Source organism: Channa argus, chromosome 3, assembly GCF_033026475.1.
Source record: "Channa argus isolate prfri chromosome 3, Channa argus male v1.0, whole genome shotgun sequence".
Classification (NCBI taxonomy): Eukaryota; Metazoa; Chordata; class Actinopteri; order Anabantiformes; family Channidae; genus Channa; species Channa argus.
The window spans coordinates 3,127,674-3,142,771 of NC_090199.1; the positions used below are offsets into that span (position 1 = coordinate 3,127,674).

General features: G+C 41.1%; 2 protein-coding genes across 2 annotated transcripts; both read right to left on the bottom strand.

Annotated features, from left to right (window-relative positions):
• Positions 1–8,170: 8,170 nt before the first annotated feature.
• On the bottom strand, positions 8,171–9,973 carry LOC137124092 (butyrophilin subfamily 3 member A1-like). Its single transcript, XM_067498760.1, has 5 exons — positions 9,793–9,973; positions 9,129–9,467; positions 8,930–9,010; positions 8,620–8,724; positions 8,171–8,494 (listed from the first exon to the last, which is right to left on the bottom strand). Exons 1-5 carry the CDS (start codon positions 9,956–9,958, stop codon positions 8,382–8,384), a joined length of 804 nt encoding a protein of 267 aa, XP_067354861.1. The 5' UTR covers positions 9,959–9,973; the 3' UTR covers positions 8,171–8,381.
• A 681-nt stretch (positions 9,974–10,654) lies between these two features.
• Positions 10,655–14,785, bottom strand: LOC137124585 (uncharacterized). Its single transcript, XM_067499679.1, has 5 exons — positions 14,643–14,785; positions 13,804–14,142; positions 13,605–13,685; positions 13,304–13,399; positions 10,655–10,863 (listed from the first exon to the last, which is right to left on the bottom strand). The coding sequence occupies exons 1-5, from the start codon at positions 14,698–14,700 to the stop codon at positions 10,655–10,657; spliced, it is 783 nt and encodes a 260-aa protein (XP_067355780.1). The 5' UTR covers positions 14,701–14,785.
• Positions 14,786–15,098: the final 313 nt, after the last annotated feature.

Sequence of the window (15,098 nt, forward strand, 5' to 3'; positions counted from 1 at the left end):
TTACCGCACCGTGAGGTGACAATACTGACATGAATAGGTGTGAAACTTTGTTGTATAGTGGAGGCAGGAAACACTGCTCACATTCACTGATGCTAATTATAAACACAATACTGACTTTTCACTTTTCCATAATGTCGATGGAAACAATAGAGCACAGCAAAAAATCGTGAGCTAGTTGCCATCTGTAAATGACAGACGGCTGAAAACTGTATTGTGCCATGTACGTTTAGTAAAGACGTTTTTACATTTCAGTAGGGGCCAAATTATGTGACTTGGTTTGTAAAATGTTGTTGTAAAAATGTCCAACAGAGACCAAACGTGTTTATACTAAACACTGTAAAATCTGTATATTGACAATATTAATACTATATTACTATAGTATTTTATAACCATCTAAGTCATGTCACATATGGGGCAAATCCATGTGTTTACATTTTAGAGCAGGATTTTCCTCATAACATGTTTGAATAAATGTTTAATATTCCATATAAACAACTGCGCCCTCTGGTGGTTATGTAGACTCGGGTTTTAAAACAGGACTCGATGGGTGAAATGACTCGGTTGGTACTGACATGTCTTTGCTTCTACCAATGGCAGAATATAGGTTTCAACAGTCTCACAGGGATCAACAGATGGTCCTCTAACCGTGTGCCGTCCACACGAAGGACCTTCCATCTGTCGAATATCTAACTTCAAACCAAGTTCAACGCAGTTAGTTACTAGTGGACACAATAGGATGGAGGAGTCCATCGTGCAGAATTATTAAAATATCATATGCAGCAACGCATGCGCAAAACAAGACTGACTGGTGAAGGTGATCTGTTATTACACTAGTTAATTAAATGAAATGAGACCGAACAAAACACAACACAGCACAAATTGAGATCTAAATTGTTTACATGCCTAACAAATGATCACCAAGTGTCTGTGCTCCTTGCACACAGGCCTGGCACACTGGGAACACCAGCTGCCGACTTGACAGTGTTTGGAAACCGGGCAGTTTGCACACCTCTCCTTCCTTTGGCCCTCCTGTGTGATGTGGCTGGGTCGGGCTACGTTGTCGTTTTAACCCACATCCCCCCATTGCCTCGATAACATGCTTTTGGAGCTTGGGGATTCCTCTATGTCCAGCTTCTTGATGAATAGCCGGACTGAACATTTTTTCTCTAATTTTAGCTCTAATGCTAAAAGTGTAGAAATATGCTGCAGTACAGAGATTTGGGGTCAATGTTTACCACATTCTTAAATGATTAAAATCTTAACCCAACTATTCAGTTTCTTAACTGGTAGGACACCAACAGGAATTGACTAATTATTTTAAACATTATATTTTTTCGCTGTACTCAAACATTATCGAACTGTGACTCAAAATAAATTTGACCGTCAAACCGCTTAAAGATTTATTATATGATTTACTGGCTCAGTTCTCAAGGGGAAAATGGGTTTTGTCCTTTTACAAGTACTAATTTTATTTCCTCCCAGTTGACTCGAAATGTACAGCCATCATTGAATTATCTTAACTTTAGGTCATTTCTTAAAATATTCCAACCCATGGAATTTAACACCATCCAGATTATGAGCCCATTACAACACAGTGAATGCACCTAAACATTAATCTGGGTGAACAGTACAGTTCTATACAAAGTCTGAGGACATGAGAAAACGTGCCGTGTCGTCAGCTTACTGCACATTTCCTCCATCTATCAATCAGTTTTATTCACAAACAAAAAAAAAAACAGTCTAATCTTGAGTCATAAAGTCACATTCACCACCACATAAAAATCCACCATCAAAGAGACAGAGAGGTAATTAAAACAAGGCTGAGTAACTGTACGGTGAAGGATGAAAGTCTATGAAATTCACATACTTTTGCTACTGACAAATACTAAAGAGTAATTATTTCACATGTTAAAGTTTTAAGTCATATTGAAATAGAGACATTAATCCAGAGGGGTCACAAACCTTTAAGCACCATCATATATGAACAAATAATATTTATCATGGGGATGTAGAGAATTAGCTAAATAGGTTTGATCAAGTTGCTTCAACTGCTACTTTTCGCTTCACTCTCTAGGTACTTTTTAATGTCCTTCGCCCCCGAGTTCTGCTTCTAATGCAACTCTGCATTCGGTTTATCTCTGTGTTGTATGAATCATATTAGCTTTGCACTGCTCTGCCATTTGATTAAGAGAAAAGACGTCCTCTTACAAGAAATGCTTTAAAATGACTTAGAACAGTAGGCGGCTTGATTCGGGCCCCTTTAAAACTGTCAGTTTGCACCTATTAGACGTTGGCACCACACATCAGGATTGTGCCTACGCAGTAAAGTGAAGTACTGCATTAGCATCATCTGACAAATTCAAATTTAACATTTAAAGCACGGGCTTTAGCAACGTGACCCAAAACTGATCATCATGAAGCACGGAGTCAACAACCTCATCACTACAAGTCAAGTTGAAAGCTCCAGGAACCTTGTGTTCGCTTTAAGCAATCGAAATATGGCTTATGTAAGAGCAAGTGGCACATAAAGTCCGATAAAACTTAATTCCACAACAGTGAAAAAAGAATCTTCTAATCTATTTGCTCGATTTTTTAGAAATACTTATGGGAATGTCTTAAGTTCCAGCGGTTTTATTATTACAGTATGTGGCAACTGCCAGGAGAAAAAAGAATTATGCATTTTGTGGCATTAATATGAACATTTGTAAAGGATTTATGGACTTTTTAATCTTGATCTGTTTGAACCTTTATAATCTTCATTGTCTTTGAAGACACATGTGTTGTTACTTACTAATGGACTAATTTAAATGGACAAGAGAATAAGAATCATCACAATAGTCGAGTCCATCCATCTATTTCCTGTAACAGCTTAATCTGTGTTGAGTCATATGGGGGTTGGAGCCTGCGTTAGCTGTCACCAGGCAAGAGGCAGAGTCTTAAACAGCCATTTATTTACCAGGTGATTCTGTAATTGTGAAAGCTTTGACTCAGACATTTGCAACAATAACAATCTTAATTTTTTAAACAACATTACATGATGAATGTTGTCATTTGGGTTTTGTTCTAAGAAGAGCTGAGACTAAATTCATGATTTTTACACATGTCTGTATATTAACTACATCCCAATCATCATATCAGCGTCTTTAAACAGTGTCACAAGCTTTTTCGCTTTAAATCCTTTACCGACATTTTTTGTCCACTGTCCATTTGTCCACGTGAACAGCATCCTGTAGAAATGCGTGAGAAACATCCACTGGACTCAAGGGTGCACTGATTAGATTTCGGTGCTTAAAGGTGAAAGGTCATTATTGTTATATTGTAATTATTGATTTACTTACTGACTGTTTTAATATGAAATAAAAACCTGTCTTCTGTCAATTACCTTCAATCAACAGTAGCCATTAACTCCTATAAGCTTCATTTATTTGGATTTTAAAAAATTATACTGGCAAACAAAACTTTTGTCCCTAAAGATGACGTTGCGTTCAGCGGTTTGGACTTTCTCTGTGGGACTGAGACATGGCCGAATGCCAGTGCGTCCAGCATTTTGACGGAACTCTTGCCTCCACTATTTACCAGAGTGTGTATGAGTGTACACAGCTGTTTTCAACTTCGATTTTAAATCATGACATTGCTGACTTCATGCCCAAATATGACTGTGTCCTTCTTGTTGTTGATATTATATTCATGTGACAAATCTATGGCTAATGACTTTTCAAACCTTATTGACTCATGGTGCAGTTTGCGTCTTGACCCACTGAAGAGTGTGGACGCACACTTGATCTGGTTTTGTCGTCTGGTCGTCTGGTTGTGACGCTGTTTTCCTGTGTGTTGAACATTTTCCTGCCTTGTAACACTGTTAAAAGTCAGGCTCCTGCTCAGCTCTCTCGTGTTATTAACCCCTCTACTGTCCTTCTCAGCCACAACTACGTCATCCTTGAGTCAGTGGGCTCAGCACCTGTTTTCCCTCGACCTGGACGCCGTGGCTCCACCTAAAACCAGGCAGCATTAAGCTGAATCTCGTTAAAACTTTCTACATTTTTTAAAATTAATATTGTCTCAATAGCAAGAGTCCAAATCTCACCGCCTGCCTTTGACCCAGCACACCCACCATTATGCTCTGCTCTTTCATCAGTTTGAGCCTGTCACCTTGTCTCAGTTTCAGGGGATTGTTGGTCATTTGGGGCACTCGGGGTCTTGATTTAGGCCCATCTGTTCTCACTATTACTAATGGTAGTCTGACCTCTGGGATGGTCCCCAAATCTCTCAAACATGCCATAGTTCAACCTCTCATCAAGAAACCTGGTCTAAATCCTAATGTTCTTGCTAATTTTAGAGAAAATTGTTTATAGTCAGTTAATAACATTTTCAGATGAGCACAAGCTGAAGTTGAAAACGGAAGAAGGTTGTGCAGTTTTCAGGAAGGAGCTGAGACAGACTCTGGGTTGTTTGGAGGTGTTACCAGATGACTGGACCACTGCAGCTAATGTGAGACAGGTAGGAGGGTACTTGATGTGTCATCTGGAAAGAGGAAAGTGGACAAGGAGACTTGGTGGTGGACGAGGAAGTTCAACAGTGTATACAGAGAAAGAGAAGAAGAAGTGGGACACAGAGGACTGAAGAGAGTAGACAGGAGTACAGGGAGATGAGTAGAAGAGTAGAAGAGGTGACTGGTGTGGAGCAGGAAGTAGCAAAGATTAGTAAGAGTGAAGTGAGGAGGACATTGAAGAGGATGAAGAGCGGAAAGGCAGTTGGTCCTGATGACAAACCTGTGGAGGTATGGAAGTGTCTAGGAGAGGTGGCAGTAGATTTTCTGACTAGTTTGTTTAACAAGATCTTGGAGAGTGAGAGGATGCAGAGGACTGGAGGAAAAGTGTACTGGTACCAATTTTTAAGAACAAGGGAGATGTGCAGAGCTGTGGCAACTACAGAGGAATAAAGCTGATGAGTCACACAATGAAGTTGTGGGAAAGAGTAGTGGAAGCTCGGCTAAGGGCAGAGGTGAACATTTGTGAGCAGCAATATGGTTTCTAGAAAGAGAACAACAGATGCAGTATTTGCTTTGAGGATGTTGATGGAGAAGTACAGAGAGGGTCATAGGGAGTTGCATTGTGTCTTCGTAGATTTAGAAAAAGCGTATGACAGGGTGCCGAGAGAGGAGCTGTGGTATTGTATGAGGACGTCTGGAGCGGCAGAGAAGTATGTTAGAGTGGTGCAGGACACGTATGAGAGCTGTAAGACCGTGGTGAGGTGCTGTAGGTGTGACAGAGGAGTTCAAGGTGGAGGTGGGTCTGCATCAAGGATCAGCTCTGAGCCCCTTCTTGTTTGCTCTGGTGATGGACAGACTGACAGATGAGGTTAGACAAGAATCTCCCTGGACTAAGATGTTTGCAGATGACATTGTGATTTGTAGTGAGAGCAGGGAGCAGGTGGAGGAAAATCTAGAGAGGTGGAGGTCTGCTCTGGAAAACAGAGGAATGAAGCTTAGCCGCAGCAAGACAGAATACATGTGTGTGAATGAGAGGGACCCAGGTGGAATGGTGAGGTTACAGGGAGCAGAGGTGAAGAAGGTTCAGGACTTGTCTTAACAGGTTGGAACAGGTGGAGAAAAGTATCAGGTATGTTGTGTGATAAAAGAGTATCAGCAGAGCTGGAGGTAGCAGAGCTTAAAATGTTGAGGTTCTCTTTGGGAGTGACGAGGATGGACAGGATCAGGAATGAGGACATCAGAGGGACAGATCATGTTAGATGTGTTGGAGATAAAGTCAGAGAGGCCAGATTGAGGTGGTTTGTGTTACGTTTTGTATAAGTAATTTACAAGGACCCAAGTAAGGAGACGGCAAGGAGAGGTATAAAAAAAGGGTATTAATAAAGAAACAGGAGGGTAATAAACTTTACAGAACTAAAGGAAACAAAATGACGGACTGTACATGAACAGGGAGAACTACAGACAGTACAGCTATACAAACAAACGGGATGCACTCATACAAGACAGACACAATGTAACGAACCCACAGGGACCAGAGAAGACCGTAACTAGTTCTAACACACAGGTAAGAGGGTAAATTAACAGGGGTCACAATACAAGGAACAGGGGAAAGTAAATAATAAACTAATAAACTAATGCAAACCTAAGAAAGGAGAACCAAACCACTATAACAAGAAAAAACCAAACCACCTAAGAAGGAGAAACCAAAACACATAACAAAGAATACAAAACCACATAAGGAAAGACCAAACCATAAAGCTAGATAACTAAAACACGGGGACAGGACTGTGACAGTTTGGACATGTTCAGAGGAGAAACTGTGAACATATCGGTAGAAGGATGCTGAGGTTGGAGCTGCCAGGCAGGAGGTCTAGAGGAAGATCAAAGAGGAGATTTATGGATGTAGTGAGAGAGGACATGAAGTTAGTTGGTGTGAGAGAAGAGGATGCAGAGGACAGAGTTAGATGGAGACACATGATTCACTGTGGACAAGTGAAACATGTGAAACATGTGAAACATGTGAAACATGTGAAACATGTGAAAGGGAAAAGCTGAAAGGAAAAGAAGAAATGAGCACAAGCTATTTGAGACTTTCCAATGTGGTTTTAGAACAAAGCCCAGCACTGACTCTGCTCTTTGGTGTGTTTTGAAGGACATTTTTCTCGTCTCTGATCTTGCTGACTGTGTGATCCTTCTACTACTCCATTTGCCTGCTGCGTTTGATACAGTGGACCATGATCTTTGAATCTCCCGCTTAGGTCAGTATAAAGGGCTTAGCTTTATATTGGCTCAGGTCCTTTTTAAAGGATCCAACTCTTTGTGTTGGAGGCCTCCAGTCCTCTTCTGCTGCTCTGTCTCTCGTGGGGAGAGAGGTCTCATTAGACAGGCCTCATCCTTAGCTGTTTTTAAATCCCTTCTTAGAACCCCCATCGTGGGATCATTGTGCTAAAAAGTTTTGCTTGATGTTTTCTGTGTGGTGCTGGGACACCAGACGTCATTTGTTGGCAGACTGCAGACAGGAAGGATTGTAGACCTGAATGAGGGAGTTGAGGTTAACAGAAGCTGCCGAGTTAACCACCCTGTGAGCAAGAGACAGAGCTTTGAACCTGATGCGAGCAGCTCCAGGAAGCCAGTGCAGAGATCTGAAGAGTGTTGTGACGTGGGTCCTTTTTGGCTGATTAAAATTGAGGTGTGCTGCCACATTTTGGATCATCTGCACCCGTTTGATTGTGCGTGTTGGGAACCTCCTTAACAAAGCGTTGCAGTAATCAAGACGAGATATGAACACTGCCTGCACAATGAGTTGGGTTGTATATTCCCTGAGGTAGTGTCTGATCTCTCTGATGTTGTAGAGGGCAAATCTGCATGTCCTAGACACTGAGGACATGTGGTCCTTAAAGCTCGGTTGGTCCTTGATGATGACCCCCAAGTTTCTGGCTGATTTATGGGGCACAATCAGTGCAGATCCAATGTTGATGCTGATGCTGTGTTGTGTCAAACATCTGGCTGGGAAGACAAGAATTTCAGTCTTGGAGAGGTTAAGCTGAAGATGTCTCACTGTCTCATCCAAGCAGAGATGTCGGAGAGACAGGCAGAAATGCGTCATGAACAATTTGGTCAACACAGATGTTCGAAAGTGCAACTTTTTCTATCCTCACTGTCAGGGTTGAACGTATCCTGTTTTTCTAAATTTCTTTTGAGAACTGCAATGTTCTTCCAACCTAGTTCGGTTTCATTACGACCACAAGAGGAGTTCATCATAATAACCTGCTCCTCTTACAGAACCAAACCCCCAAACTATTAAATGTGGATTATTAAATATCACATCTCTCTCTGCTAAATCTCTGTTAGTAAATGCTTCATGAATGATCATCACATTGATGTATTCAGTCTCACTGAAACCTGGTTGCAGCAGGAAGAATATGTCAGTTTAAATGAGTCAACCCTCCCAAGTCAGTTACTGACTAACAGCAGACCAACCCACACTGTAGTGACCCAGAGTCAAGACCAGATATTGTCACTTTTGCCAAGACAATGTTTACAACATATATGATGTATTGTATATATATTTTATGTGTACTAACTACTGCAACACAGAAATTTCCCCGTGTGGATTCATTAAGTATTAATGTTTCTAATATGTCAAATAAGTCTTTTAAATAAGATCATGGAAGGAGAAAATGGAAAAAGTACTTTATTATGAAATGTGGAATGTAAAACACAACTATGGCTCTAGTTTAATGTGTAAATGTACATTATGTTTTTTAACCCTCTGATTTCATTATATTAAAATATAATATATATATAAGATCTAAACACATTTCCCCAGCAGATGTCGCCAAATGTCTGATTCAAACATTTTCTGAATAAATGCTTCAACTGGTTCAAAGCTTCAGAAAGCCTCCATTCTCCCATCACTACTGGTCGTCTCCCAGCCCTCTGGAAGCAGCACCATCATGGTCCCTGAGACTCTCGCAATGGGCTGTTGAGATGTTTCAGCTTTCTCTGTGACAACATCAAAAACAGAGCAATTTTTTAACACCAGTCCTGCTCAAAACTTCCACCTCTAATTGTGGCTTTAAATGATTTTAGAAATATTCTGCGGGACGGGAGATTATTTTGTAACTTACGGATCTTTGTACAACGGATCCCAATCAGAACTCCAACCACAAATCCAACCACAACTCCAACCAGACAGATCACAACGCCAAGAACAATGTTGATGGTTTTACCACCTGAAACAGAATCAGAGAAACTGTGATAAGAACCAAAAGAACAGAAGCAGTTCAGTTCCTCAGCAGATAGATTTAAAGGGAGTTTGGGCTCAAACCATGTCCCCACTACCACAAAATACTCAGGTTGGTTGACAAGAATAATGCTTGGAGGCAAACCAACACCCAGGTTCTTAGTCAAACTCGTGAACAGCTCGGGCTGATTTACCAGGATTGTCTGGTTCTTCATGTGGACATTTGGCTGTGGTGAAACCATCTGTCTTTGTCCTGTAATGTTGGTCTTTGGGGACTGTTAAAAAGACAACAGGTAAAAAATGTTCAGTCCTCAGAAAACAAAGCCTAAACACTAAATAAAGTCCTGGCAGTCAGACACAGGACCCTGGATGTAGTAAATTCAGAGCACTTACCAACAGTGAGGTTAACGATACAGCTGGACACCAGTTTAGGGACAAAGCATTTGTATCGTCCACTGTCAGACAGCTGAACTGAGGAGATCAGCAGAGTCATGTTTCCTCGGCTCAGGTCCTCATGGTTGATGCCGGTCCTGTGTCTGTACGTCTCCATCTGATCATGGGGATTTTTCTGTCCACGTCTATATGAGTAGACCACCTTGTTGACATCAACTCTCTTCCAGTCCACTGTAAAGGCAGACAGGCTGATTGAAGGATCCAGGTGACACGGTAGAATCACAGCATCTCCTTCTTCTACCTCGATTTCTGGAGTGGAGCAAACGGCCCGAGGTGCCTCTGAGGAAACAAATGTAACGTGTAAAGAGTAATTAAATCCATGTCATTCTCTAAAAAGAAGGAATTCCAGCAGAAAAGGTTTCTTTCTAAAAGTACATGTGTGAGTGTGTGATGTGGTTTCTGTGAGAGTAACAAACATCCAAAGTGAGGAAAAGAAGCTATTTGAACTCTTGAACCTTTGTCTGATGTTGCTATGGTTATTAATAATTCATATTAGCTACATTTTGTTTGCATGTATTTAAACCTGTGTTGATTGTACAAATCCAATTCTGATCTAAGATATGGTGTAAATGAATAATCAGATTTGATTAAAGTCAGAACTTACCCGTGGCAGCTTCCGCGAATTGTAAAATAAACAAGACAGTAAAAATGATCGTCTTCATTATCAGCATTACAATAACTTCAAGTTCTACGTCCCCGTTCGTCGACTGTTCCACAGGGGAAGCGCAGCTGGCTTTATACACCGCAGTACCACCGTAACCTTCCGCCATTCGCGGCACACAGACACTTACACTGAGTGTAACGTTATGAAGAACTGGTTACGAAGCTAAGTTGTCAGTGGGGAGAAAAAGCATTGTATGGTGGGAAATCATTTAAGTGTTATTCAGACTAACATTCGGACTAAGATACCGTGAGCTCCACGCTGAACTATTTTCTTCCTGTGTTTTTTACGCCACAGCAAGTCACTTTAAATGCAGCAGACGCACTTTGCTATACAGATACTAGGCGGACTGATATAACTGAAAGGGGTTCCGGGTGGCGCGCCAGACCTTTTTTGGACACCAGGATGCACCGTGTCTCTTAACCAGCCGCGATCCTATAGTCTGTTTGAAGCCTTAGGCAAAACTGTATTCTATGCGTAAAATATAGAAAGTACAATAAAATACACAGCACACCACACATAGCACAAAAGCTTACAGTAATACACTGTAGTGATGTATAGTACACTGATTTCTTAACATTCATAACTGGACAGTCAGATTAGTTGGACACAGCTTTCATCAGTTTACTGCAGAAATTAGCTGATTATTCGCAGCCTGCTGGCTAAGATAACAAGTTGACCTCTGGTGACCCCAGCAAAGCTGGACACACTAGGCTGTTAGCTGAGATCACTCAAGTTAAATGTTGAAGTGAACAAAAGAAAAAACGCGACACCTGTGGAAGTTCTGTACATAGTAGAACTTGTATCAGGCCTCAGGGGGCCCTGACTGGCACGGAGCCCCTGTAGCATTAGGACTGACCACTGCAGAGGGGAAGCTGTACTCATCAGCCCAATGGTCAGATAGAGTTCGATTTTCAACAATCACTGTCAGGGGTTCAGCCAGGGATGCACGAACCTCCTCCACTACACAATTCAGCAGCCTGCTGGACTTGATGTTAGTCTTTTCACTGAGGTCTATAAGTGATGACTTAAGTTGGGATCTAACATGACCTAAGCTCACACAGCCTGCCTCTCTTTATTGGACTACAGTCTACCAGACTCTAGAAACCGAGACTTTATAAAGTGGCTCCTCAAAGAGCCACATGCCTGGCACTGGACTCAAACACCTGCCAAGCCTGCAGGACTGTGCTCTAAAAGGGAGACAATCCAGTAAGATTCGTCTGCTCCACCTGTAGGAGAAACTTGTCGTCCCACCCTCCTCAGCAGTGACCAAGCAGAGACCAACCAGTTGGATCCACGGCCATATCAAGACCTCTGTGCAGTTTGTAACCTGAATGACATTATCTGGAATTGTATGTCACTAAGTCCTTGACCACCTTCTTAGGTACTGGACAGGACTGCGCAGACTTTAGCTCCACTCTGTTGTGGTTCCTAAATGGAATTTTTCCCCGAGTTGACACAGTCTTGTATCTTTGAGGTGAGGTACAGTTTGTTTTTTGTCGGAACAGACCTTCATATAGTCTGTGATGGTGTCTGTAGCCCCATCAATGTTCAGATTGTGAAAAACAGGCTTTAACCGCAGTCTACTACAGTTCAAGGTGCAAGTGAGGAGCTGTCCGTGCTGCACGTGTTTCCCGAAAATGAGGATTTTAAAAAATGATTGAAAATGAAGGAATGAGAAAGAGCGATTTTACGAATTCAACTGAGTCACAGAACAAATTCAGCAGCAGTTTATTGTATAGACTTTTGTTTCTGTTGATGTGGATTTGCTGTAATTCACTTGTAGGTTTACTCGAGTCCAGGTGGATCTAGATTCCTTTTAAGGTGTAAACATCACTAACCTACCGCGCCCACATGTACATTTCATGGGACCGGGTTCATCTCCAGGACTTTCATCACTGTCACCTTACTGTCTACAGAAAGGCTCCAAGGTGCAGCCAGATGTTGCAGATGTTTTACCAGTCTGCTGTGGCCAGTGCAGTCTTTTTTGCTGCTATCTGCTGGGGCAGCAGCATCAAAGCCAGTGTAAGGGGAGTTCTACCTTAGTTGTATTGGATATTAAAGAATGTAGTATTGTGGAATAGTTTACTCATGTACAACAGAAATTTGGTTTTTAAAGTTAAAGAAGTAAAAATAAGTTGACCTTTTTGAGGCAATGGTGATTTTTTTTACATCAGACTGTTGTTAAAGTGACTGCAACTCAAACATGTAGTTATAGGAGCTGTCCCATAGTTGGCTTAACTTAAATCAGTGTGTTGTGAAGACAACAGTCCATTCAAACGATTCTGTTATCAGAATTCTGAGTACTCCATACTGAGTTATGAATACACCTAAAGTACATTTAAGTGAATTGGAAGTGTACTACAGCTATAACACATTTGTAAGTAGAAACACAAATCCTATTCCAGTTTTTTTTTTCAAGGCAATGCATGGTTTTTCAAAGTAAGGTTACTAATCTGATTTTTTTTTTATAGTGCTTGGGAAATAAGCAGATATAAAATAATAATAAGTGCTAATAACGAGGGGACTAGAACGAACTAGAACAAATAACCAAATAAGAGACCAAAGACTCAGGAATCAGAACGATAACCCCCAAGTCAGTTATTGTCTAACAGCAGACCATCCCACACTGACTCACCCAGAGTTACTTCATGCTCACAGGTGCTTATCAAAGTGCTGAAAAGGGAAAAGGTTTCCAGAAAAGGAGAAAAGTGCTGGGAGCAGTAGCCTGAGGGTGGAGAATGTTCTGCCCAGCAACAGAAGCTTAGAAAACTAATGTGTGATGTATGAAGTTTAGAACTGCACTTGAAACTCTGTTGATGTTCTTCTCTCTTCCTGGATGTTGAAGCTTCTTTACTGATTCCACTTGAGGTGTCTAAGAGCAGATATTGTCATTTTTGCCATGACAATGTTTACAACATATATGATGTATTGTATATATATTTTATGTGTACTAACTACTGCAACACAGAAATTTCCCTGTTTGGATTCATTAAGTATTAATGTACCGAATATGTCAAATAAGTCTTTTAAATAAGACCATGGAAGGAGAAAATGGAAAAAGTACTTTATTATGAAATGTGACATTTCCCAGCAGATGTCGACAAACGTGTGATTCAAACATTTTCTGAATAATTGCTTCAACTGGTTCAAAGCTTCAGAAAGCCTCCATTCTCCCATCACTACTGGTCGTCTCCCAGCCCTCTGGAAGCAGCACCATCATGGTCCCTGAGACTCTCGCAATGGGCTGTTGAGATGTTTCAGCTCATGGCTGTTTTCCACGTCCCCTTTCTGCTCCATCTGTCCTCTGAGCTTCCTCCAACATTTCTCTGTGACAACATCAAAAACAGAGCAATTTTTTAACACCAGTCCTGCTCAAAACTTCCACCTCTAATTGTGGCTTTAAATGATTTTAGAAATATTCTGCAGGGCAGAAGATTGTTTTGTAACTTACAGATCTTTGTACGACGGATCCAAACCAGAACTCCAACAAGACAGACCACAACAGCAGGGACGACAACACCAAGAACAATGTTGATGGTTTTACCACCTGAAACAGAATCAGAGAAACCGTGATAAGAACCAAAAGAACCGAAGCAGTTCAGTTCCTCAGCAGATAGATTTAAAGGGAGTTTGGGCTCAAACCATGTCCCCACTACCACAAAATACTCAGGTTGGTTGACAAGAATAATGCTTGGAGGCAAACCAACACCCAGGTTCTTAGTCAAACTCGTGAACAGCTCGGGCTGATTTACCAGGATTGTCTGGTTCTTCATGTGGACATTTGGCTGTGGTGAAACCATCTGTCTTTGTCCTGTAATGTTGGTCTTTGGGGACTGTTAAAAAGACAACAGGTGAAAAATGTTCAGTCCTCAGAAAACAAAGACTAAACACTAAATAAAGTCCTGGCAGTCAGACACAGGATCCTGGATGTAGTAAATTCAGAGCACTTACCAACAGTGAGGTTAACGATACAGCTGGACACCAGTTTAGGGACAAAGCATTTGTATCGTCCACTGTCAGACAGCTGAACTGAGGAGATCAGCAGAGTCATGTTTCCTCGCCTCAGGTCCTCATGGTTGATGCTGGTCCTGTGTCTGTACGTCTCCATCTGATCATGGGGATTTTTCTGTCCACGTCTATATGAGTAGACCACCTTGTTGACATCAACTCTCTTCCAGTCCACTGTAAAGGCAGACAGGCTGATTGAAGGATCCAGGTGACACGGTAGAATCACAGCATCTCCTTCTTCTACCTCGATTTCTGGAGTGGAGCAAACGGCCCGAGGTGCCTCTGAGGAAACAAATGTAACGTGTAAAGAGTAATTAAATCCATGTCATTCTCTAAAAAGAAGGAATTCCAGCAGAAAAGGTTTCTTTCTAAAAGTACATGTGTGAGTGTGTGATGTGGTTTCTGTGAGAGTAACAAACATCCAAAGTGAGGAACAGAAATGATGGTGATGAGCTCACAGTAAGAGAAACGCTCCATAATTACCCCACAAACACAATTACAAATTCTCCACAATGCAAGTGGAAAATATTGGCAGAGAGTGAACCAAAATGTGGATTGTGGCAAAAAAAAGAAAGTTTGTGCCAACACCAACCTCCCCAGATCATTTCTGGTGAGAGATGAAAATAGTCCTGATATCAGTGTCTTACAGCTATTTGAACTCGTGAACCTTTGTCTGATGTTGCTTTGGTTTTTAATAATTCATATTATCTACAATTCTTGCATGTAATTAAATCAGTTTTGATTAAAATGAATAATCAGATTTGATTAAAGTCAGAACTTACCCGTGGCAGCTTCTGCGAATTGTAAAATAACCAAAAAAGTAAAAAGTATCATCTTCATCAGCAGAAAAATCACCTCCAGCTCATCGACTGCTGCAGTTTATCTGCTGCTGCACAGTGAAGCCGTCCTTCCTTTTATACACACACATTACCACTTCCTGCCAGTTGTGTGTGGTTGTGGATGCGGAGGAATACAAATGTGTGCGTGTGTGTGTCTCAGAAGGAAAGTGTGTCTGAAAGCAAAGGATTCTGGGGTGGACCAGTTTTTGCAGGAAATGTCTTTGAGTCATGTCCCCGGACGCAAAAAGAAGAAAACTGCATACATACATTTTTATTTACACGAAAATATTTCTACTATTGATTTATTTGTATTAGTATTTGTATTTTGTAATATGATGTCTCTTTTTCCACATTTATTTATTATGACCTTTTTCTAATATATCTGCATTTTATTTTATT